Source organism: Scyliorhinus torazame, chromosome 3 (genome assembly GCF_047496885.1).
Source record: "Scyliorhinus torazame isolate Kashiwa2021f chromosome 3, sScyTor2.1, whole genome shotgun sequence".
In the NCBI taxonomy this organism is placed as follows: Eukaryota; Metazoa; Chordata; class Chondrichthyes; order Carcharhiniformes; family Scyliorhinidae; genus Scyliorhinus; species Scyliorhinus torazame.
The window spans coordinates 266,831,854-266,858,674 of record NC_092709.1 but is presented as its reverse complement, the minus strand read 5'-3'; the positions used below and the strand labels follow the sequence as shown (position 1 = coordinate 266,858,674).

Genomic DNA, 26,821 nt, shown 5'->3' with positions numbered 1-26,821 from the left:
TTGATTGATACCCCATCCACAAAAATTCACTCCCTCCACCACCAATGCACAGTGTCAGCAGTGTGTGCCACCTACACGATGCACTGCTGAAACTTGGCAAGACTCTATAGACAGCACCTTCCAAACCGAACACTACTACCATCTAAGAGGACAAGGGCAGCAGACACATGGGGACACCAACATCTGGAAGTTCTCCTTCAAGCCTCACATCATCCTTACTTGGAAATATATCACCAATAAAAAATAATCCAACAATGTTTCCCTGACATTGAATGGCATTGCCGTAGCTGGATTCCTCCACTATCAACATCTTGCAGGTTACTATTGTCCAGAAACTGAACTGGACTAGCCAGATAAACACTGAGCCTACAAAAGCAGATCAGAGGCTGGGAATTCTGCAACAAGTAACTCACCTCCTGCCTCCCGAAATCTTATCCACCACCCACAAGTCAGGAGTATGACTGGATACTCTCCACTTGCCAGGATGAGTGCAGCCCCATCAACACTCAGCTCAACACTGTCAAGGCCAAAACAGCTTGCTTGATTGGCACCCCATCCACCACCTTCAACATTCACTTCCTCCACCACCTTCAACATTCACTTCCTCCACCACTGACACACAGTGGCAACAGTGTGTACCACAAGATGCACTGCAGCAACTGACCAAGGCAATTTGACAGCATCTTCCAAACCTGCAACTTCTTCCACCTAGAAGGACAAGGGCAACAGATGCATGGGAACACTACACCTGCAAGTTCCCTTCCAGGCCACACACCATTCTGACGTGGAACTATATTAGCTTTCCTACGGGACCTCCAGTGACGACATGTAGGTGGAGGTCGCACAGTGGGTGGCTCCTGCTAGAGCTTCAATTTTTGGCCCTTTTCACCCAGATTTGGGGAGAAATTTTATATGATTGGTCTTCAGAAAAGTTGTGATAATTAGAGGTTGTCGAAAACACAACGGAAGAATACGGGACGAAAAGGACCAAGTGCTACTCGATCTGAGAGCTTGAGTTTGGTGTGGAATGCTCTGGGAGGAAAGATGGCGGGATCAAGCTCGCCAGTTGGGCTGTGCCCATTACGGTGGACACGTTGGCCAAGGTGATGGTGGTGGAGTTTGAGTGGTAGATGGTCAAGCATTTTGAGTGGCATGGAAAGGAGATAATGGGAACACTCAAACAGTTGGTGGAAGATACGTTGGCCCAGATAAAGGAGGCTCCTGGAAGGACGTTGATACCATTGCAGGAGCAAGGAGAGGTGTCGAAGGGGGTGGAGTAAGCATTGATGGGAGAGGAGTTGCGAAGGTGGAGGAGAGTAATAAAGGGCTAAGAGTCAAAGTGGAGGACCTGAAGAACAGGTCACGACGGCAGAATCTGTGGATTGTTGGTCTGCCCGATGGGCTGGAGGGCCAAAGGCTCGGAGGCCGAAGGAGTACTTTACGGAGATGTTCACCAAGATGTTGGGGGCGGAGGAGAACACCTCCCTCTTTATGCTGGGTAGTGTTCATTGATCACTCCGGCAGAAGCCAAAGGTGAATGGGCCACCGAGAGCTGTGATAGTCTGTTTCCACAGCTATCAGATGGAGGTGAGATGGGCCAAGCAGAATCAAAAGGTGAGGTGGGAAGGCAGAGTTACTCATACATACCAGGACGTCACGGTGAAGCTGGCAAGATGGTGGGTGGCCTTTAACAGGGCGAAGGCACGCTTTACAAGAATAATGTGCGATTTGGAGTGGTCTACCCGTCTTAAGTTGAGAGTTACGCATAACTGCAAGGACTATTACTTTGAGACGGTGGAGGAGGCGGAGGCATTCATGAGGGCTGAAAGATTGGGACTGAGTGTGGACTTTGTTTGTTTTTGAATGTAGTGGTTGGGAGGGGATGGTTTGGGGATGTTGGGGCTTTCTCCCCCCTTTTGTTTGGGGCTTATGTTTGGTTGTTCAGAAGGGCTGGGTGTGGTGGTGGTGGGGGGGGGGGGGGGGGGGGGGAGTTTCTATTGTTTTTTGTACTAGGTATGTGGGGAGAGGGGGCTCTGGCAGGGGCCACCCCGCTAACAAACTGAGTTGGCTAGTGAACTGGGGGGAGGAGATGGGAGTATGCAGAGAAGTGATTTTGAGAGGAAGTGGTTTGGAGGGGTATTTCAGGGAAGGGGGAGGGGTAGCTGGCTAACAGTGACTAGGAGTAGAGCCTGCTCTTGCTCGATGGGCGGGGCCGGGGTAATGACTGATAGGAATGCGGGGGGGGGGGGGGGGGGGACTGGGACCCCCAGCCCCAATGGTAAAGTGGAACGTGTGCGTTCTGGGGGGACCGGTGAAGCGGGTGAGAGTTTTCTCGCATTTGAAGAGCTTGAGAGCCGATGTGGTGCTGTTGCAGGAGACCCACTTGAGGGTGCAGGACCAGGTTAGGCTTCGGAAGGGTTGGGTGAGTCAGGTGTTCCATAGGCTTTGATAGCAGGGCCCTGTGGGTAGCGGTACTAGTGGTAAGAAAGTTGGGTTTCAGATGGAGACGGTGGGGGCAAATCAAGGGGACAGATAGGTTATAGTAACGGGTGCCTTGGAGGGGAGGTTGGTCAGCGTATATGTCCCAAATTGGGATGATGTAGGGTTCATGAAGAGGATGTTGGCTGTATATGAAGTCTGGACACACATCACTTAATTTCAGGTGGGGATTTAAATACAGTGTTGCATCTGAAGATGGATCAGTCTAAGCCTCGCTGGCGAGTGAAGGTGTTGGCAGCGTTTATGAAGGAGATGCGGGTAGCAGACCCATGGCTGTTCTTACATCCAGTGGGTAGAGAGTATTCCTCTTTCTTTTCCCCCAGTGCATAATGTGTACTCAAGGATTGAATTCTTCATTACGGGGAGGTCGTTGCTGACAAGGGTGAGGAAAGCGGAATACTCTGCGATTGTCATTTGGATCATGCTCTGCATTTGGTGGATGTGGCCCTTGAGAAGGGGCCTGCACAGAGGCTGGTGTGAAGGTTGGATGTAAGACTGCTTGTGGATCCAAGTTTTTGTGCGAGGATGGGAAGGGAGATTGATGATTATGTGGAGTTCAATAAGAATGGGGAGGTCTCGCTGTTGATGGTTTGGGAGGTGTTGAAGGCGGTGGTAAGAGGTGAGATTATCTCGTATAAGGCATAGATGGATAGGGAGGAAAAAGAGGAAATCTTGGAAGTTGATGGGAAGTATGTGGAAGATCCCAGTCTGGAGCTTTTGGTCAGAAGAAAGGAACTGCAGGCGCGGTTTGATCTTTTGTCTACAGGGAAAGTGGTACGTCAGTTGAGGCGGGCGAAGGGGGTAGTATACGAAAAGGCCAGTCGCTTGTTGGTGGGACTGTTCTGCCGGCAAGTGGCCTCACGAGGGATTGTTCAGGTCTGGGATGGGGCAAGGGTGTTGGTGGTGTCGCAGGGGCAGGTGGACAGGGCATTTGAGTTTTTAAAAAGGTTGTACACGTTGGAGCCCTCGGAGGATGAGACGGATATGAGGGACTTCTTGGGGGGAGGGGGGCTGGAGTGTCCTAGAGGAGGAGAGGGCATGGTTGGAGGAACCAATGGGCATTGAGGACGTTCGGACGGCGAAAGAGAAGATCTTGGTAAAGCGCCGGGGGCGGATGGGTTCCCAGTGAATTATTTTTCCAATTCTTCCTTTTTCCAATTAAGGGGCAATTTAGCATGGCCAATTCACCTACCTGCACATTTTTCTTTTGGGTCGTGTACCACTCTTCCCGGTGGAATTCGGCGCGCATAAGGTGTCCCTATATGTTGACGACCCGGTCCCGCGGTGGCGGATATAATGGGGTTGCACAAGAGGTTTGCGGCTTTTTCGGGATATAAATTGAATTTGGAAAAGAGCAAGTGTTTTTTGGTTTCTTCTCCGGGGGCTGGAGCTGACTTAGGGGAATGACCATTTTGTGTGGCAACCACTCACTTCAGATACCTGGGGGTGCAGGTGGCTCGAGACTGAGCCCGGCTCCGTAAGTTGAATTTTACAAGCCTGGTGGGTAGGGTCAATGTTAAGATGGGACAGCCTCCCCCTATCATTGGCAGGCCGTGTGCAGGCAGTAAAGATGAATATCCTGCCATGGTTATTATTTTTATTCCACAGTTTACCGGTCTTTTTGCCAAAGGCGTTTGTATGGGGTTGGAATGGTTGATTTTGTCATTTGTCTGGGCAGGTATGGTAGCGAGGATTTGGAAGACAGTGCTTCAGAGAGAGCCACAGGCGGTACCAAATCTGTTATATTACTATTGGGCGGCGAACGTCGAGAAGGTGCAGGGCTGGGGTAGTGAGCCGTAGGTAATGCGGGTGAGGATGGAGGCAGGCTCTTTTGGGGGGTTGGGGGAGCTGGCAATGGTGCCGCTCCCGTTTGTCCTAGCGAAATACTTGGCATGTCCAGTGGGGAAGATATGGATGAAATTTTGGCAGCATTTTAATTTGAGAGCGGGGTCAAAGTTGATGCTGGTCCAAGAGAATCCCATGTTTGAGCTGGCGAGGCTGGATGCTAGGTTTGTTTTTAGTTAGGGCATCATGATTGACACAGGCTTGGAGGGCCAAAGGGCCTGTTGCTGTGCTGTAGTTTTCTTTGTTCTTTCGGGGGTGCGAGGAGCGGGGGTGATGGAAATGAAGGACTCATTTTTGGAAGGGCAGTTTGCAAGTTTGGGGTAGTTTGGGATTCCACGGTGGGGGGGGGGGAGGCCTTTCGGATATGTAGCCTTTTTCAACGTTTCCGGTGGCAGCATCCTCGTTGTTGGAGGGGGTGGTGTTCGTGATGGGGTTGGGGATGGAAGGGTCATCTTGGTGATTTATGAGAAGATTTTGGAGGAGGATATGGCGTTGCAGAGGGTTAAGGCTAAATGGGAGGTGGAGCTGGGGTGGCGCTGGAGAAGGTGTCGTGGTGTGAGATGTTGCAGAGCGTGAATGCTTTAACTTCATGTGCGAGGCTGGGGTTAATATAGTTAAAGGTGGTGCATGGGGCACTCCTGACGAGGTTGAGGATGAGCCGGCTGTTTGAGGGGTGTAGGACACTTGTGAGTGATGGAGGAGAGGTCCGGCCAACCATATACATATGCCCGAAGTTGGAGAAATTTTAGAGGTCATTTTTCGGCACCATGTCAGCGATCCTACACGTGGATTTGGAGCCTGTCCCCTGGGGACCATATTTTGGGTATTGGATTTTTCCAGAGCTGCAGACTGGAGAGGGGCAAATGTTTTAGCCTTCGGCTTGCTGATTGCTCACAGGTAGGTCCTGTTGGGGTGGAGGTCAGCTTCTCCACCCTGTGCCTCAGTGTGCCTTGAGGACTTGATGGAGGAATTTAAGTTTGCTTTAAGAGGGCGATGTAGCAATTCCACTAGAGATGGGGTCTGATTATTCTGCACTTTAAAGCGTTGGTTGCGACTAAGGGGAGAGGAGTGGTTGGGGGTAAGGATTGGGGGCTGGTTTCTTTGAGTTATTCGGATATTGGTTGGTGGAGTGGGGGGTGGTCTGTTGTTCTTGATGTTTTGCATTGTTTTGTTTCATATCTAAAATGTTAAAAACCGAATAAAAAATATTTTTTAAAAATCCACTTTCCTTAAGTCTCCCTGGGTCAAAATCCTGGAACTCCCTTCTTAACAGCACTGTTGATGTACCTATAAACATGGACTGCAGCGGTTCAAAAAATGGTTCACCACCACCTTCTCGAGGGCAATTAGGGATGGACAACAAATGCTGGCCTTATGAGCCACCTTACAACCTGAGAATGAACAGCCAGTGTTGGCCACATCCCATGAACAAATAAGTAAAGTTCTGTTTACTTGCCTTGCTGAGTCATAAGCATAAGGAATTTTGCTAAATACACATGTTGCCAATTAGATTGAAATTCTTTGTCTATAAGTATGATTTCATTGTTGAATTAGAAGATACTATAATATTAAACCTTAAAAATAACAAAACTGTAAAACTCCTTTTCTGGCGAATGGAATACGAGAGATTAGGTCACCCGGAATTTTGGCTCCCTCACTGGAATTGATTATCAGTACATTTAATAATAAATGATGATGTATGGATAAGAAATGCTTTGTCAGCTATCTTTCTAAAGGGAAAACCATAAACATGAGACTTATCTTTTCAAAGGTATGTATTCCACAAAGTGTCAGGAAAGCTCACTAAGTTAGAACATTAGGTCAAAAAAAAGATGGATTTATAAAGCCACAAAAGAACTCAGCTTGAGTGCTAGCTGTATTTTGCACCATCTATCCTATCTAAGCCTCCCTGGTGGTGTGACCCTTCGTCACCAAATCACACCTTGGTCTCTCCTTCTGCTATTTGGTATCTTCTCCTTCAGATCTCTCATTTCATCTCACCATCCTTACTTGTCCTTTAATATTCTTGTCCTCTGCTCAGTTTTCAATGAGATATTAGGGGCAGCACGGTAGCCTTGTGGATAGCACAATTGCTTCACAGCTCCAGGGTCCCAGATTCGATTCCGGCTTGGGTCACTGTCTGTGCGGAGTCTGCACGTCCTCCCAGTGTGTGCGTGGGTTTCCTCCGGGTGCTCCGGTTTCCTCCCACAGTTCAAAGATGTGCAGGTTAGGTGGATTGGCCATGATAAATTGCCCTTAGTGTCCAAAATTGCCCTTAGTGTTGGGTGGGGTTACTGGGTTATGGGGATAGGGTGGCGGTGTTGACCTTGGGTAGGGTGCTCTTTCCAAGAGCCGGTGCAGACTCGATGGGCTGAATGGCCTCCTTCTGCACTGTAAATTCTATGAAAAAAAAAATATCTTCCCTCCTTTCCAGGGCGCAACTCTTCATCTTTGATTTCCATCTCAGTTCACATGGCCCCCTCTCTGAAGTCACTGTCTTCTGATCCTAACTAAATTCCTCTCTCCATGTTAACTCTCCTATCCATATTTAGGATCACTGTTCCTGACTGTTCCATCTTCCAATAGCCTCTCTTCTTCCATAGTCTTCATCAGAGACAAAGGCTATCTCTGATTACTTCCCAGTATCCCTCACCACCCACAACCCTGCACTCTTCAAATCATCTATCATTATACCTGACTGGGCCACATTAAGCAATATCATGGCTTGATTTGCACTCCCAAAACAGCTCCCTATTCAAGCATCATCCAGGGAGGAATGATACAGCCGGGCTTATTTTCTTCAGCAACACTCCTTTTCTCAGGCTGGCTCTGCCTTTACCTCTAACATGCAGCGAGCTATTGGACTTCTTTCTTGCTCTGATTATGACCACCTGACCAACTATTGCATCCCCACTTCGCAATGATACCAAATCAATCCTACCCCCATGCTTGCCATGCTCTCATCTTGCCTGTGAGAGCTACTTCCTGCTCCCTTGGCCCCGTTTCTACTAAACTGCTGATCACCAAATTTCCCATCTTGGCTTTCATGCTGACAGGGCGAATAGTCCCCTCTCCCTAGATACGTTTTCCTCCTTTTCAAAACTAAAGTTATTACCTCCCATTAGCAAACTGTTGTCAACTGCCCCAGCAGCCTCGGACACATCCATACCTACCGTCACAGCATCGGAAGTCAGAGCGGATTTCTTGGAGGTAAACTCTCGGAAAGCGACGGACCCTGTCGGGGTCCCTGGTCCTGCACTCAGAGCCTACACAGACCAGCTGGACATCTTCAACCTCTCCCTACTCTGTTCCGAGGTTCCCACCTGCTTCAAGAAGACCACCATCATACCGGTGCCAAAGAAGAACCAGGCGCCGTGCCTCAACGACTACCGTCCGGTGGGCTCGACATCGATCATTATAAAGTGCTTCACGAGGTTGATCCTCAACTCCATCCTCCCAGAATGCCTTGATCCACTGCAATTCACAGACCGCCCACAGTCGACGCTATCCCTGAGCTAGGGTGGAAACTTAGATCTAGGACAATCAGAGTTATTATCTCTGGGTTGTTACCCGTGCCACGTGGTAGCGAGACGAGGAATAGGGAGAGAGAGGAGTTGAACACATGGCTACAGGGATGGTGCAGGAGGGAGGGTTTCAGATTTCTGGATAATTGGGGCTAATTCTGGGGTCGGTGGGACTTTTACAAACGGGATGGTCGACACCTGGACAAGAGGGGTACCAATATCCTGGGGGGGAAATTTGCTAATGCTTTTCGGGAGGGTTTAAACTAGTTCAGCAGGGGCTTGGGAACCTGAATTGTAGCTCCAGTATACAGGAGGTTGAGAGCAGTGAAGTCATGAGTAAGGTTTCAAAGTTGCAGAAGTGTACCGGCAGGCAGGAAGGTGGTTTAAAGTGTGTCTTCTTCAATGCCAGGAGCATCAGGAATAAGTGGGTGAACTTGCGGCATGGGTGGGTACCTGGGACTTCGATGTTGTGGCCATTTCGGAGACATGGATAGAACAGGGACAGGAATGGTTGTTGCAGGTACTGGGATTTAGATATTTAAGTAAGCTCAGGGAAGGTGGTAAAAGAGGGGGAAGGGTAGCATTGTTAGTCAAGGACAGTATTACGGTGGCAGAAAGGACGTTTGATGAGGACTCGTCTACTGAGATAGTATGGGCTGAGGTTAGAAACAGGAAAGGAGAGGTCACCCTGTTAGGGGTTTCCTATAGGCCACCGAAAAGTTCGAGAGATGTAGAGGAAAGGATTGCAAAGATGATTCTGGATAGGAGCGAAAGCAACAGGGTAGTTGTTATGGGGGACTTTAACTTTCCAAATATTGACTGGAAACGCTATAGTTCGAGTACTTTAAATGGGTACTTTTTTGTCCAATGTGTGCAGGAGGGTTTCCTGACACAGTATGTAGATAGGCCAACGAGAGGCGAGGCCATATTGGATTTGGTACTGGGTAATGAACCAGGAAAGGTGTTAGATTTGGAGGTAGGTGAGCACTTTGGTGATAATGACCACAATTCGATTACGTTTACTTTAGTGATGGAAAGGGATAGGTATATACCGCAGGGCAAGAGTTATATCTGGGGGAAAGGCAATTATGATGCAATGAGGCAAGACTTAGGATTCACCGGATGGAGAGGAAAACTGCAGGGGATGGGCACAATGGAAATATGGAGCTTGTTCAAGGAACAGCTACTGCGTGTCATTGATAAGTATGTACCTGTCAGGCAGGGAGGAAGTGGTCGAGCGAGGAAACCGTGGTTTACTAAAGCAGTCGAAACACTTGCCAAGAGGAAGGAGGAGGCTTATGTAAAGATGAGACATGAACGTTCAGTTAGGGCGCTCGAGAGTTACAAGTTAGCTAGGAAGGACCTAAAGAGAGAGCTAAGAGGAGCCAGGAGGGGACATGAGAAGTCTTTGGCAGGTAGGATCAAGGATAACCCTGAAGCTTTCTGTAGATATGGCAGGAATGAAAGAATGACTAGGGTAAGAGTAGGGCCAGTCAAGGACAGTAGTGGGAAGTTGTGCGTGGAGTCCGAGGAGATAGGAGAGGTGCTAAATGAATATTTTTCGTCAGTATTCACACAGGAAAAAGACAATGTTGTCGAGGAGAATACTGATATTCAGGCTACTAGACTAGAAGGGCTTGAGGTTCATAAGGAGGAGGTGTTAGCAATTCTGGAAAGTGTGAAAATAGATAAGTCCCCTGGGCCGGATGGGATTTATCCTAGAATTTTCTGGGAATCTAGGGAGGAGATTGCTGAGCCTTTGGCTTTGATCGTTAAGTCATCTTTGTCTACAGGAATAGTGCCTGAAGACTGGAGGATAGCAAATGTTGTCCCCTTGTTCAAGAAGGGGCGTAGAGACAACCCCGGTAATTATAGACCATTGAGCCTTACTTCTGTTGTGGGCTAAGTCTTGGAAAGGTTTATAAGAGATAGGATATATAATCTTCTGGAAAGGAATAATTTGATTTGAGATAGTCAACACGGTTTTGTGAAGGGTAGGTCATGCCTCACAAACCTTATTGAGTTCTTTGAGAAGGTGACCAAACAGGTGGATGAGGGTAAAGCAGTCGATGTGTATATGGATTTCAGTAAAGCGTTTGATAAGGTTCCCCATGGTAGGCTACTGCAGAAAATATGGAGGCATGGGATTCAGGGTGATTTAGCAGTTTGGATCAGAAATTGGCTAGCTGGAAGAAGACAAAGGGTGGTGGTTGATGGGAAATGTTCAGACTGGAGTCCAGTTACTAGTGGTGTACCACAAGGATCTGTTTTGGGGCCACTGCTGTTTGTCATTTTTATAAATGACCTGGAGGAGGGCGTAGAAGGATGGGTGAGTAAATTTGCAGATGACACAAGTCGGTTGAGTTGTGGGACAATGCGGAAGGATGTTACAAGTTACAGAGGGACATAGATAAGCTGCAGCGCTGGGCTGAGAGGTGGCAAATGGAGTTTAATGCAGAAAAGTGTGAGGTGATTCATTTTGGAAGGAATAACAGAAAGACAGAGTACTGGGCTAATGATAAGATTCTTGGCAGTGTGGATGAGCAGAGAGATCTCGGTGTCCATGTCCATAGATCCCTGAAAGTTGCCACCCAGGTTAAGAAGGCGTACGGTGTGTTAGCTTTTATTGGTAGAGGGATTGAGTTTCGGAGCCATGAGGTCATGTTGCAGCTGTACAAAACTCTGGTGCGGCTGCATTTGGAGTATTGTGTGCAATTCTGGTCGCTGCATTATAGGAAAGATGTGGAAGCATTGGAAAGGGTGCAGAGGAGATTTACCAGAATGTTGCCTGGTATGGAGGGAAGAACTTATGAGGGAAGGCTGAGGGACTTGAGGCTGTTTTCGTTAGAGAGAAGAAGGTTAAGAGGTGACTTCATTGAGGCATACAAGACGATCAGAGGATTGGATAGGGTGGACAGTGAGAGCCTTTTTCCTTGGATGGTGATGTCTAGCACGAGGGGACATAGTTTTAAATTCAGGGGAGATAGATATAGGACAGATGTCAGAGGTAGGTTTTTTACTCCGAGAGCAGTAAGGGCGTGGAATGCCCTGCCTGCAACAGTAATGGACTCGCCAACACGAAGGGCATTCAAATGGTCATTGGATAGACATATGGACAATAAGGGAATAGTGTGGATAGGCTTTAGAGTGGTTTCACAGGTCGGCGCAACATCGAGGGCCGAAGGGCCTGTACTGCGCTGTAATGTTCTATGTTCTATGAAAATAAAAGAAAAGAAAAAGAAAATACATAATAGGGCAACACAAGGAACACAATGTAAACACATAGACACCAGTATCGGGTGAAGCATACAGGGGTGTAGTATTAATCAGATCAGTCCATAAGAGGGTCGTTTAGGAGTCTGGTAACAGCGGGGAAGAAGCTGTTTTTGAATTTGTATAGGCGTGTTTTCAGACTTTTGTATCTCCTGCCCGATGGAAGAAGTTGGAAGAGTGAGTAAGTCGAGTGGGAAGGGTTTTGATTATGCTGGAGGTGTAGATAGAATCAATGGATGGGAGGCATGTGCGTGTGATGGACTGGGCTGTGTTCATGACTCTCTGGAGTGTCTATTGGTCTTGGGACGAGCAGTTGCTATACCAGGCTGTGATGCAACATCGATGGCCAAAGGGCCTGTACTGCGCTGTAATGTTCTCTGTTCTATGACCCACACTCATCCCTGGAGCATCATGACAATAAGGACTTCAACATCAGAATGCTATTCATTGACTACAGCTCCGCCTTCAACACCATAATCCCAGGCAAACTCACATCAGAGCTCCAAAACCTAGGACTTGGCTCCTCCCTCTGCAACTGGATCCTCGACTTCCTGACCCATTGACCACAACCAGTAAGGATAAACACCAACACCTCCGCCACGATAGTCCACAATACCAGGGCCCCTTATAATACTCCCTACACACAGGCGACTATGTGGCAAAATGTGGCTCCAACTCCATCTACAAGTTTGCTGATGACACGACCATAGTGGGTCGGATCTCGAACAACTATGAGTCAGAGTACAGGAGGGAGATAGAGAACTTAGTGGAATGGTGTAACGACAACAATCTGTCCCTCAATGTCAGCAAAACTAAAGAGCTGGTCACTAACTTCAGGAAGCAAAGTATTGTACACACCCCTGTCTGCATCAATGGTGTCAAGGTGGAGATGGTTGACAGTTTCAAAATCCTAGAGGTGCACATCACAAACAACATGTCTTGATACACCCATGTCAACGCTATGACCAAGGAAGCACAACAGCGCCTATACTTTCTCAGGAAACTAAGGAAATTTGGCATGTTCACATTGACTCTTACCAACTTTTATAGATGCACCAGAGAAAGCATCCTATCTGGCTGCATCACAGCCTGGTAGGCAACTGCTCGGCCCAAGACCGTAAGAAACTACAAAGAGTCCTGTCTTCAGCCCAGTCCATCACGTGAGTCGACTCCCATCCATGGACTGTGTTTACACCTCCAGCTGTCTTGAGAAAGCGGGCAACATAATCAAAGACCCCTCTCACTTGGCTTATTCACTCTTCCAAATTCTTCCATCGAGATCAAACGTCTAAGAACACGCACTAGCAGCTTCATAAACAGCTTTTCCTCCGCTGTTACCAGACTCCTGAATGACCCTCTTATGGCCTGAACTGATCTCTTCACACATCTTCTCTACTGAGTAGTGCTGCACTCCTGTATGCTTCACCTGATGCCTGTATCGATGTATTTACATTGTGTATTTATGTGTGCCCCATGTTTTTTTTTCATGTATGGAATGATCTGTCTGGACTGTACGCAGAACAATACTTTGCACTGTACCTCGGTACACATGGCAATAAACAAATCCAAATCCGACTGAAAAAACACACTCTTGCCCCCCCACCCACGTCCTTGCTAGCTACTGAACCATTTGAAAACTTTCTTTCCTATTAAAGCCTTGAATGTGTACTTATCTCATGGGTCAATGCACTTCTTTCTTGCAAATCCATGCTTAGATCTCTTCAATCAGGTTTCTACATGTGGCACTGTCCTGTCAAATTTACAAATGATACGCTTTGTGTAATAACCATGGTGCACTATCCTGGTAGTCTTTCTTGTCAATTGCTGCTCTCCTGTTGTCATTGGGTCAGTGGGTGTTGCTTTCCTATCTTGGCATAGCTTGAATATTTCCAACGGTCGCTTTCCTTTCCACGCTACCTCTGTAGCCCCTATGGATCTATTCCTGTCCCCCTCCTCTTTCTTACCTACATGCTATCCTTTGGCAACATAATCTGAAGACATGGGACCTAGCTTCCTTCTCAATGTAAACAATCTAACTGTTCGCACCTTGTGTGGCCCTTTTGATGTCTCTGTGTTGTTGGACTGTACGTTATCCAGTCTGGATTGAGCCACAACTCAGTGAAGCATTACAAAGTCTGAAATCGTCACCTTTGACCCCACCATAAACTCTGCAACCTCATGAGTGATTGCTACGTTCTTCCCGGCTACTGTCTCAGGTTGAATCATCTGTTCGCAACTTTGGTGCCATTGTTGACCCCTGAACTGAGCTTTTGATTCAATATATGGGGGCTGTTTAGCACAGGGCTAATTCGCTGGCTTAGAAAGCAGACCGAGGCAGGCCAGCAGCACGGTTCGATTCCCGTAACAGCCTCCCCGAACAGGCGCCGGAATGTGGCGACTAGGGGTTTTTCACAGTAACTTCATTTGAAGCCTACTTGTGACAATAAGCGATTTTCATTTCATTTACATCTTGTTCATTGCAAAGACCACCTATTCCCATCTCTGTAACATCAACCTTCCTCTTCCCTGCTTCAGCCCATTTGTTACTGAAACTCTTTTTCATCTTTGTCACCTTTCTATGTGACTATTCCAGTACTCCCTGGCTGGATTTGTATCTCCCTCTTTCAATAAATTTCTCTTATTCAAAACTCTGTTGCATTTTTTATTCATTTATGGGATGTGGGAGATGCTGGCTGGGCCAGCATTTATTACCCACCCTTAATTGTCCTTGAGACTGTGGTGGTGAGCTGCCTTCTTGAACTCCTGCAGTCCCTATGCTGTGGGTACCAGCTGAGTTTATTCATGAAGGCGCCGCCTTCTCAACCTTGCCCCTCACCTGAGGTGTGGTGACCCTTAGGTTAAATCACAATCAGTCCGCTCCCAAAGGGAAGAGCAACCTATGGTCCACTGGGACTGTGGCGACTTTTACACCCATAGTGCTGATAGGGAGGGAGTTTCAGGATATTGACTCAGAGACAGCGAAGGAACCGCAATATATTTCCAAATCAGGATGGTGAGTGACTTGGAGGTGAACTTCCAGATGATGGTGTTCCCATGTGTCATTTACCCTTGTCCTTCTAGATGGTAATGGCTGTGGGTTTGGATCTTATCTGCACTAAGTTCCTTCATCTGTTTCTCCTGCTGCTTGATGTACTTGGATTGGATTGGATTTGTTTATTGTCACGTGTACCGAGGTACAGTGAAAAGTATTTTTCTGCGAGCAGCTCAACAGATCATTAAATACATGGGAAGAAAAGGGAATAAAAGAAAATACATAATAGGGCAACACAACATATACAATGTAACTACATAAGCACTGGCATCGGATGAAGCATACAGGGTGTAGTGTTAATGAAGTCAGTCCATAAGAGGGTCATTTAGGAGTCTGGTGACAGTGGGGAAGAAGCTGTTTTTGAGTCTGTTCGTGCGTGTTCTCAGACTTCTGTATCTCCTGCCCGATGGAAGAAGTTGGAAGAGTGAGTGAGCCGGGTGGGAGGGATATTTGTCTGTTGATTCCCCCAATGTGCTCACACTCCTGTTTAAACCTCTTCATGACCTTGTCCCTCCCTAACATCTTCAGTCATGCACACTGCAGGTGGTCGCTTTTATTGAAATAATTCTGCTGCTGTTTTACATTCACAGTGGGTCACCTCCTTTTCCAATGTAATGGTTTTATTAAACACTTGGTATTTTCTTAAGTAGATTGATGAAAAGTTTGTCAGCTGTGATCTCAAATTATTCCTTAGTTTCTAACAGTAAACTGTGATGTTTCTTTCTTTATAGTATGATTTCTCTTTTGAGAAGAAGACGATAAAATGGGCTGAAGAAATAAAACAAATTAAAGCTACACAAGCGGCAGCCAGTTTAAACAGGGAAACTTCTTCAGTGACTGCTGAATCAGAAGCATTCTTGGAGAGAAAAAGTGGAATCCAGTATACTGGTGGACCACACCCATCAGCATTTCCACTGACTATTAATCCTCTACTTGCCAGTCTGAGGCACAACAATATTCTAACCCCAATGCCAGCTAATAGCAAAACTGTGACACAAAAAGACCCAAGTCCTCCGTTCACAACTAAATTCAATCTTGCAGACTTTGAAAGTGAAGAGGATCCTTTTGATAAACTGGAGTTGAAAACGCTAAATGATAAGGAGGAACTCAAAAACATTCTTGAAGTTCAGGCGAGTTCACGACCAATGATTATTCCACAATTGGATAATGGCCTGGATGTACAGATTGTGGGATCCACAGATGCATCACCAAGCCCAGAAGTGCAGGCCTCAGCTGAGGAGGCTACCTCAGACTTCAAATCTCTTCACAAGCCAAATGGCCTCATAAATTTGCCGCAGTTAGAGAACTGTGAAAAAGTGCCCTTCTCTGCCAAAGTATCTCTCCCTTCTGCTTCAACTGTCAGCAATATCAAATCTCTGTCCTTTCCTAAACTGGATTCTGATGAGAATGAGCAGAAGACTGCTAAACTCACTGGTACTTTCCACAGCACAAGCCTACCTAATGGTACTTTGTTTAATTCAATAAAGAACTGTGAGCAGTACAAAGCTAGCAGTGTGAATGGACATAACTTCTCTGTTGCATCCATATGTTCCTCTTCAAGTTTTGAGCTTGGAATTGATAACACCACAGCATTGTTGTCTTCTTCAAGGTCAGATGTTTCACCAGTTATGTCAACAACTGGAACAGTGAACTCATCTCACAATGCAGCAAAGCTGGTAAGACATTGTTTTCAAATTAACTACCTGAATTTTGGTTGCAGATTCCTCAGACTAATTCTGTTTATTCAAATGTGTAATAACTTGTGTGAGCATATTTTTACTGTATACTCTTGTACAGAGCACATATATTGTACAGTCAAATTTCACGGTGAAATTTAAGTTAACTGAATCAGTTCACTTCTATTGCCTGTTTCTTGTCAGCAGAAAATAGCATTCCTCCATTCGGACACTTTCAGTGCATTACACCAGAAAGTTATAATCAGTGACTCTAGAGTGAACCTTTGTCCCACCATCTGCTCCTACATCCTATTAATCCATATTAAATTGGTGGTGGTGAGTGTTTCCTGCTGTCCGTGAATGCTGTGCCTTAGTGATGCAGTCCGTAGCCATATATTTACATAGAATTTAGAATGATATATTAATCCGTAATGATGGTATATTGAAATTTTAAACCAATATGATGATGACCTCCTTTGCCCTGGACTGCTGATCTGACCATAGCCTCATGCTGTCTTTGAATTCTCTCCTCCCATTTCATAAGTCCACATGACTGGAGCAGATGGGTTTTCCAGGTAACACGGCTTCAAACCGTGGTAAAGGTCATCCTGGGCCCCTATAAAGAGCTTAATAAGTGAGATCCCTGAGATACTAAACTGGGTGGCTTCTCTGGATCCTTTTTTCTTCTTCTTAAATTTAGAGTACCCAATTCATTTTTTCCAATTAAGGGGGCAATTTAGCGTGGCCAATCCACCTAGCCTGCACATCGTTGCGTTGTGGGGGCGAAACCCACGCAGACAGGGGAGAATGTGCAAACTCCACACGGACAGTGACCCAGAGCCGGGATCGAACCTGGGACCTCGGCGCCGTGGGGCAGCAGGGCTAACCACTGCACCACCGTGCTGCCCGGCTTCTCTGGATCTTGGAGTCTGTTCTGTGACCCAAAGGATTTTGTTCAGCTGACATACTGGTTTTGTTTTGGGCTTTTCCTAATAGCTCAATGCCAAGATACTGCGGGGAATGCCCCAATGCTTGCTTGGTTGTGGCGGCTTGGGGGGGGGGGGAGGGGTTTGAGCTGGGGGCCCCTTTGATGGGGAGGACGATTTTGCAGAGCAAAATGGATGATTATACTTCTGGAAATGAAGAGACAGTACATTGCTTCCACAGTTAGTAAAAGAATATCCTTGGCAGTGCGAAGGTGGATTTCACAATTATTAGTTACTTAGGCTACTTAGTCATAATGCCTCATATTGGAATAAGAATTACATCTTTTTCTGAGGACCTCGAACTGAATCCTCAGGTTTCCTTTTATTCCAGATCATCTGCAATCATTTGAAAATTCTCCGTTCTTCCAACCATGGCATCCTATGTATCCTCCACATCCTTTGGTCCTCCATTGCAAGATGTGCCATCAGTTACCTAGGCCTTAAACTTAAGTCTCTCTCGCTAAACCTGTTCACCTATTTGTCTCTCTCTCACCTCCTTTAAGATGCTCCATAAAACATTGCAGCATTCCTCCACCCCTGCCGCCGCCACCATCAAGGTTTCTTGGGTTTTACACTCTCCCTTCAGGTTTCATGGAATCCTTACAGTGCAGAAGGAGGCCATTTGGCTCATCGCGTGTGCACTGACTCCCCGAAAGAGCACTTCAACCAGGTCCACTTCCCTGCCTAATCCCCATAACGCCACCTCACATTTCCTGGACACCAATTTAGCATAGCCGATCCACCTAACCTGCACATCTTCGGACTGAGGGAGGAAATCAAAGCACTCGGAGGAAACCCACGCAGACACAGCGAGAATATGCAAACTCCACACAGGCAGCCACCCAAGACCGGCATCGAACCCAGCTCACTGGTGCTGTGAGGCAGCAGTGCTAACTGTGCCATTGTGTTGCCTTTGGCACCACTGCAGAAATCTTTCTGGCCTCTGACAATCCAATACCTTTTCAACTCGCTGTGACTTTACTGAACAGTGATCTGTTCTGGTTCCCAGTTTACTCTGCTCCGTTAACTCCAAACTTCTTGGAAACTTTTCCTCATTTCTCTAGTTTCCTTAACTAGCTGGACTTTAGGTTTCCGGCATCTGTTTCCTTAACCATTATCCCATTGTATGTTTCTTCATCTAGAAAGGCTGAGAGAGATGTTCCTTCTTTAGCCTTCTAATACCAACTGCTTCTTGCAGAGCTGTGAGAGATACCTATCTCCAACTGCAATCAAATTAGCTAAATTAAAACTTAACAGCTTCTCTACCTCACAAGGCCCAGTTGATAAACAACACCCGCATATATCTGCTGGTTATTTACTCATCACGTCGTAGCCCTCTCTAATGGTTGGCACGGTAGCACAATGGTTAGCACCGTTGCTTTGCAACGCCAGGGATCTGGGTTCGATTCCCGGCTTGGGTCACTGTGGAGTTTGCATGTTCTTCCTCGGTTTCCTCCGGGTGGTCTAGTTTCCTCCCACAAGTCCCAAAAGACGAGCTTGTTTGGAGAATTGAATATTCTGAATTCTCCCTCAGTGTACCTGAACAGGTGGTGGAGTGTGGCAACTAAGAGATTTTCACAGTAACTTCATTGCAGTGTTAATGTAAGCCTACTTGTAAAACTATAGGTTTTATGCTTCCAGGCACAGAAACATTAAATTAAACCCACTTAACACTATACCTTATTTGTAATATTTACCAATACATACATAAATGAAATATAAATCTTTGTTTTCCAACACACTCATAGGACATTTTGTAAGAATACCAAATGTACGAATATACATATAAAAAGTACAAATTAGAAGCAGGAGTAGGCCACTTGGCTCCTTGAGCCTACTTGTGCCACTAATAAAGATTATTAAAAACAAATGAGCAACCCCTTATTTTAAAAAAGTGACCCCTAGTCCTAGATTATCCCACAAGAGGTACCTTTTCCACATTCACCCTGCCAAAGACCTCTCCGGATCTTATGTTTCAATCAAGTTGCCTCTCGCTCTTTTCAACTCCAGGAGATACAAACCTGTCCAACCTTTCCTCAAAGACAACCCACCGGTTCCAGGTATTAGTCTAATAACCCTTCTCTGAACTGCTTGCAACATAGTTATAGCCTTCATAGAATCATAGGATCCCTACAGTGCAGAAAGAGGCCATTTGGCCCGTCGAGTCTGCACTGATTCTCTGAAAGAGCACCGTAACTTGGGCTCCAACCCTATCCCGCAACCCCTTAACTACACTTAACCTGCATACCCCTGGACACTAAGGGGCAATTGAGTACGACCAACCCAAGCTGCTTTGACAAAGGGTCATCTGGACTCGAAATGCTAGCTATTTTCTCTCCCTACTGATGCTGCCAGATCTGCTGAGATTTTCCAGCATTTTCTTTTTGGTTTCAGAGTCCAGCATCCGCAGTAATTTGCTTTTGACATATATATTTCATGACACAAGAGTGCTGATAGGTTGTCAAGTGGACTTTGATTGGCAGAGCTGTTGCCATGGAGAATGCTCCAGTTAACTGATGACTGACCGTTAACTGCCAAGCTTTGTTTAAATTCAAATCAGGCAGGTTGACTGGCCAAGGCCTGGGGAATGAACCAGAGAATGCCTATTGCCTGTTTTGTTTAGTTGAACCAGGCGTGTATATGTTCTTTCTGTCTACAAAGGGCAGGGCCCTGCGCATTAATATGTATAGCTTTTAGCACACGTAAGTACATCACACTGCAAGCCCGACTGATAATCTTAAATTTGTTAGCATCATTCGTAGCACACTGAGGATTGTTTGGCAAATATTGTCCATTCTCGGAATAACATCTATTGTCGGATACTAGTTTGTGTTTTGCAAGCATGGGCTACTTGGGTATGGTAGGTACCATTCCTGTTGCGAACAGCTAAAGGGACAAATTATTTAATACGATCCGCCAGTTTTTGGGATGTATGACCTACATACCTAGCATCACACCGACACTGAAATCTATATGCCACATTACTCATTTGTGTATTTGAGGGGCTGGTTTCGCACAGTGGCTAAATAGCTGGCTTGCAATGCAGAACAATGCCAGCAGCGAGGGTTCAATTCCCATACCGGCCTCCCCGAACAGCTGCCAGAATGTGGCGACTATGGGCTTTTCACAATAACTTCATTGAACAATAAGCGATTATTCTTATTAGGTTGAATGTCTTTTTGGTTTGGCGACAGAATTCGGTTAGTGACTTGTGTTCCTACTGTATTGTAGCAGGGTGAAACATCTAGCTCCACCTGTTGCTCATATTCTTGAGACACCTTACCGTTCCAGGGTAATCTGAGGTAGACTGGGCACTTTTTAGGACTGAAAGTGGCAGCCATCGGCCCAAAAATATACAGCCAGCAGTCATCTGTTCAGGATAGCCCTTATCTTACAGGATAGCTTTAATGCTCCCTATTTCAGCATCAAACTTGCATTGTGAGCAAATGATTCCGGCCTTATTTATGAGGTTGCGAGCTTATGAGGCTTTTGTTCATATTTACTTAATTCTCAACCAAAAGCTTTTGATGTACGAGGCAGGTTTTTTTACACAGAGGGTGGTGAGTGCCTGGAACGCCTTGCCAGGGGAGGTTGCGGAAGCAGATACATTAATGGTGTTCAAAAGTCATCTCGACAATGTCCCTACTCCGCTCCGAGGTCCCCACCTGCTTCAAAAAGACCACCATCATACTGGTGGCAAAGAAGAGCCAGGCAACCTGCCTCAATGACTACCATCCGGTGGCCCTGATATCAATCGTAATGATGTACTTCGAGAGATTGGTCATGAAGCGCATCAACTCCATACTCCCAGAATGCCTAGATCCACTGCAATTAGCATACCGCCGCAACCGGTCCACAGCAGACGCCATCTCACTGGCCCTGCACTCATCCCTAGAGCATCTCGACAACAAGGACTCCGACATCAGATTCCTATTTATTGACTACAGCTCCGCCTTCAGCACCATAATCCCAGCCAAGCTCATATCAAAGCTCCAAAACCTAGGACTTGGCTCCTCACTCTGCAACTGGATCCTCGACTTTCTGACCCACAAACCACAATCAGTAAGAATAAACAACAACACCTCCTCCACAATAGTCCTCAATAGCACGGTAGCATAGTGGTTGGCACTATGGCTTCAAAGCGCCAGGGTCCCTGGTTCGATTTCCGGCTTTGTTCACTCTGCGTAGTCTGCACATTCTACCCGTGTCTGCGTGGGTTTCCTCCGGGTGCTCCGGTTTCCTCCTACAAGTCCCGAAAGATATGCTATTAGGTAATTTGGACATTCTGAATTCTCCCTCGGTGTATCCAAACAGGCGCCGGAATGTGGCGACTAGGGACTTTTCACACTAACTTCATTGCAGTGTTAATGTAAGCCTACTTGTGATAATAAAGATCATTATTATTATATAATACCGGGGCCCCGCAAGGCTGCTTACTTAGCCCCCTACTATAATCCCTATACACACATGACTGCAAGGCAAAAGTTAGTTCCAACTCCATCTACAAGTTAGCTGATGACACGACCATAGTAGGTTGGATCTCGAACAACGACGAGTCAGAATACAGGAGGGAGATAGAGTTGTGCAATGACATCAATCTATCCCTTAATGCCAGCAAAACTAAAGAGCTGGTCACTGACTTCAGGGATCAAAGTAGTGTACACACCCCTGTCAGCATCAACGGGGCCGAGGTAGAGACGGTGACAGCTTCAAATCCCAAGGTGTGCACAGCACCAAAAATCTGTCCTGGTCCACCCACGTCGACACTACCACCAAGAAAGCACAACAGCACCTCTACTTCCTCGGGAAACTAAGAAAATTTGCCATGCCCACACTGACTTTTACCAACTCTTACAGATGCACCATAGAAAGCATCCTATCTGGCTGCATCACAGCATGGTATGGCAACTGATCGTCCCAAGACCAATAGAAATTCCAGAGAGTCATGAACACAGCCCAGTCCATCACACGCACATGCCTCCCATCCATTGACTCTATCTACATCTCCCGCTGCCTTTTGGGAAAGCGGGCAGCATAATCAAAACCCCTCCCACTCGACTTACTCACTCTTCCAACTTCTTCCATCGGGCAGGAGATACAAAAGTCTGAAAACACGCCTATACAAATTCAAAAACAGCTTCTTCCCCGCTGTTACCAGACTCCTAAACGACCCTCTTATGGACTGATCTGATTAATACTACACCCCTGTATGCTTCACCCGTGTCTATGTGTTTACATTGTGTACCTTGTGTTGCCCTATTATGTATTTTCTTTTTCTTTTCTTTTCTTTTCATAGAACATAGAACATTGAACATTACAGCGCAGTACAGCCCTTCGGCCCTCGATGTTGCGCCAACCTGTGAAACCACTCTAAAGCCCATCTACACTATTCCCTTATCGTCCATATGTCTATCCAATAACCATTTGAATGCCCTTCGTGTTGGCGAGTCCATTACTGTTGCAGGCAGGGCATTCCACGCCCTTACTGCTCTCTGAGTAAAGAACCTACCTCTGACATCTGTCCTATATCTATCTCCCCTCAATTTAAAACTATGTTCCCTCGTGCTAGACATCACCATCCGAGGAAAAAGGCTCTCACTGTCCACCCTATCCAATCCTCTGATCATCTTGTATGCCTCAATTAAGTCACCTCTTAACCTTCTTCTCTCCAACGAAAACAGCCTCAAGTCCCTCAGCCTATCCTCATAAGATCTTCCCTCCATACCAGGCAACATTCTGGTAAATCTCCTCTGCACCCTTTCCAATGCTTCCACATCTTTCCTATAATGCGGAGACCAGAATTGGAAGCAATACTCCAAATGCGGCCGCACCAGAGTTTTGTACAGCTGCAACATGACCTCATGGCTCCGAAACTCAATCCCTCCACCAATAAAAGCTAACACACTGTACGCCTTCTGAACAACCCTCTCAACCTGGGTGGCAACTTTCAGGGATCTATGTACATGGACACCGAGATCTCTCTGCTCATCCACACTGCCAAGAATCTTCCCATTAGCCCAGTACTCTGTCTTCCTGTTATTCCTTCCAAAATGAATCACCTCACACTTTTCTGCATTAAACTCCATTTGCCACCTCTCAGCCCAGCGCTGCAGCTTATCTATGTCCCTCTGTAACTTGTAACATCCTTCTGCACTGTCCACAACTCCACCGACTTTGGTATCATCTGCAAATTTACTCACCCATCCTTCTACGCCCTCCTCCAGGTCATTTATAAAAATGACAAAGAGCAGTGGCCCCAAAACAGATCCTTGTGGTACACCACTAGTAACTGGACTCCAGTCTGAACATTTCCCATCAACCACCGCCCTTTGTCTTCTTCCAGCTAGCTAATTTCTGATCCAAACTGCTAAATCACCCTGAATCCCATGCCTCCGTATTTTCTGCAGTAGCCTACCATGGGGAACCTTATCAAACGCTTTACTGAAATCCATATACACCACATCAACTGCTTTACCCTCATCCAACTGTTTGGTCACCTTCTCAAAGAACTCAATAAGGTTTGTGAGGCACGATCTACCCTTCACAAACCGTGTTGACTATCTCAAATCAAATTATTCCTTTCCAGATGATTATACATCCTATCTCTTATAAACCTTTCCAAGACTTTGCCCACAACAAAAATAAGGCTCACTGGTCTATAGTTACCGGGGTTGTCTCTACTCCCCTTCTTGAACAAGGGGACAACATTTGCTATTCTCCAGTCTTCGGGCACTATTCCTGTAGACAAAAATGACTTAAAGATCAAAGCCAAAGGCTCCGCAATCTCCTCCCTAGCTTCCCAGAGAATTCTAGGATAAATCCCATCCGGCCCAGGGGACTTATCTATTTTCACACTTTCCAGAATTGCTAACACCTCCTCCTTATGAACCTCAAGCCCGTCTAGTCTAGTAGCCTGAATATCAGTATTCTCCTCGACAACATTGTCTTTTTCCTGTGTGAATACTGACGAAAAATATTCATTTAGCTCCTCTCCTATCTCCTCGGACTCCACGCACAATTTACCACTACTGTCCTTGACTGGCCCTGCACTTACCCTAGTCATTCTTTTATTCCTGACATATCTATAGAAAGCTTCAGGGTTATCCTTGATCCTACCTGCCAAAGACTTCTCGTGTCCCCTCCTGGCTCTTCTTAGCTCTCTCTTTAAGTCCTTCCTCGCTAACTTGTAACTCTCGAGCGCCCTAACTGAACGTTCATGTCTCATCTTTACATAAGCCTCCTTCTTCCTCTTGACAAGTGTTTCGACTGCTTTAGTAAACCACGGTTCCCTCGCTCGACCACTTCCTCCCTGCCTGACAGGTACATACTTATCAAGGACACGCAGTAGCTGTTCCTTGAACAAGCTCCACATTTCCATTGTGCCCATCCCCTGCAGTTTTCCTCTCCATCTGATGTATCCTAAGTCTTGCCTCATCGCATCATAATTGCCGTTCCCCCAGTATAACTCTTGCCCTGCGGTATATACCTATCCCTTTCCATCACTAAAGTAAACGTAATCGAATTATGGTCACTATCACCCTGTTGCTTTCGCTCCTATCCAGAATCATCTTTGCAATCCTTTCCTCTACATCTCTGGAACTTTTCGGAGGCCTATAGAAAACCCCTAACAGGGTGACCTCTCCTTTCCTGTTTCTAACCTCAGCCCATACTACCTCAGTAGACGAGTCCTCATCAAACGTCCTTTCTGCCACCGTAATACTGTCCTTGACTATCCCCCCCCCCCCCCCCCCCCCCCCCCCCCTTTTACCATCTTCCCTGAGCTTACTGAAATATCTAAACCCCGGCACCTGCAACAACCATTCCTACTCTATCCGTGTCTCCTAAATGGCCACAACATCGAAGTGCCAGGTACCAACCCATGCCGCAAGTTCACCCACCTTATTCCGGATGCTCCTGGCATTGAAGAAGACACACTTTAAACCACCTTCCTGCCTGCCGGTACACTCCTGCAACTTTGAAACCTTACTCATGACCTCACTACTCTCAACCTCTTGTCTACTGGAGCTACAATTCAGGTTCCCAATCCACTGCTGAACTAGTTTAAACCCTCCCGAAGAGCATTAGCAAATTTCCCCCCCAGGATATTGGTACCCCTCTGGTCCAGGTGTAGACCATCCTGTTTGTAGAGGTCCCACCGACCCCAGAATGAGCCCCAATTATCCAGAAATCTGAAACCCTCCCTCCTGCACCATCCCTGTAGCCACGTATTCAATCCTCTCTCTCCCTATTCCTCGTCTCGCTATCACGTGGCACGGGTGACAACCCAGAGACAATAACTCTGTTTGTCCTAGATCTAAATTTCCACCCTAGCTCCCTGAATTCCTGCCTTACATCCCTATCCCTTTTCCTATCTATGTCGTTGGTACCTATGTGGACCACGACTTGGGACTGCTCCCCCTCCCCCTTAAATGATCTAAATCATGTACCTCATGTACTAAATGATCTGTTTGAGCTGCTCGCAGGAAAATACTTTACACTGTAACTTGGTACACGTCCAAATCCAATCCAAATACCTGGATAGAATGGGTATAGAAGGATACGGCACTAGGAAGTGCTGAGGGTTTTGGCCAAGGATGGTTTCATGACCGGTACGGGTTTGGAGGGCCGAAGGACCTGTTTCTATGCTGTATTGTTCTTTGTTCTTGGACTTAGAGCGAATCTTTTTTCCAGAGTTCTGATGCCATGAGATGAATTCGGAATATGCATTCTGATCATGAATGGCGTATCGAATTTCCCGAGATGTATCAGAACTATTCCGACATTTATTTCAGAATCACAGAAAAATATAGTGCAGAAGAGGCCCTTTTGGCCCATTGTGTCTGCACTGACACACAAAAAAATAATACCTGACCTGTCTACCTAATCCCATTTGCCAGCACTTGGCCCATAGCCTTGAATGTTATGATGTGCAAATGCTTATCCAGCATTTTTTAAAGGATGTGAGACAACCCACCTCTACTACCTTCCCAGGCAGTGCATTCCAGACTGTCACCACCCTCTGGGTAAAAAGGTTTCCCTCAAATCACCCCCTCCCTAAACCTCCTGCCCCTCACCTTGAACTTGTGTCCCCTCGTGACTGACCCTGCAACTAAGGAGAACAGCTGCTCCCTATCCACCATGTCCATGTTCCTCATAATCTGTAAAGGTAAAGTCACCATAGTCCTAGATGACCATAGGCTTCTTTCCCCTTTGAAGGGGAGAGCTGACTGGTGCTGATTTAACCTGAAGAGAACCATACCAAGGCTGAGAAGGCTTTACCATGAATAACCTCAGCTGGTAAGGGAATTGAACCCGCACTGCTGACCTCGCTCTGCATGATGAACCAGCTGACTAGCCAACGTAGCTAAACTGGCCCCCATGATCTTGTACACCTTGATCAGATGGCCTCTCAGTCTTCTCTGCTCCAACAAAACAACCCAAGCCTATCCAAACTCTCTTCACAACTTAGATGTTCCATCCCAGGCAACATCTTGGTGAATCTCCTCTGCACCCCCTCCATACAATCACATCCTTATAATGTGTCGACCAGAATTGCACACAGTTCTCCAGCTGTGGCCGTACCAATATTCTATACAACTCCAACATGACCTCCCTGCTTTTGTAATCAATGCCTTGATTGATAAAGTAAAGTGTCCCATTGTCTTTTTCCAACACCCTCTTAACCTGCCCTCCCGCCTTCAGAGATTTATGGACAAACACCCCAAGGTCCATTTGTTCCTTAGAACTTCCCAGTGTCGTGCCATTCATTGAATACTTCCTTGTCAAATTGCTCCTTCCAAAGTGTATCACCATACACTTGTCAGGGTTACAGTCCATCTGCCACTTAGCTGCCCACTTGACCATCCCGTCTACATCTTCCTGTAACCCAAGACACTCAACCTCACTGTTAACCACCCAACCAATCTTTGTGACATCCGGAAACTTACTGATCCTGCCCCCCACATA

At 46.5% G+C, this 26,821-nt stretch overlaps 1 protein-coding gene across 3 annotated transcripts in view; it reads left to right on the top strand.

The window, feature by feature from the left end:
* The window catches only part of ubap1 (ubiquitin associated protein 1), a 95,194-nt gene that overhangs the window by 29,107 nt on the left and 39,266 nt on the right, over window positions 1-26,821 (top strand). For all 3 annotated transcript variants that reach the window (XM_072497222.1, XM_072497221.1, XM_072497223.1), the window contains exon 4: window positions 14,925-15,869. In XM_072497222.1, the coding sequence (XP_072353323.1) occupies window positions 14,925-15,869 (945 nt within the window). The remainder of the gene's footprint in view (window positions 1-14,924; window positions 15,870-26,821) is intronic.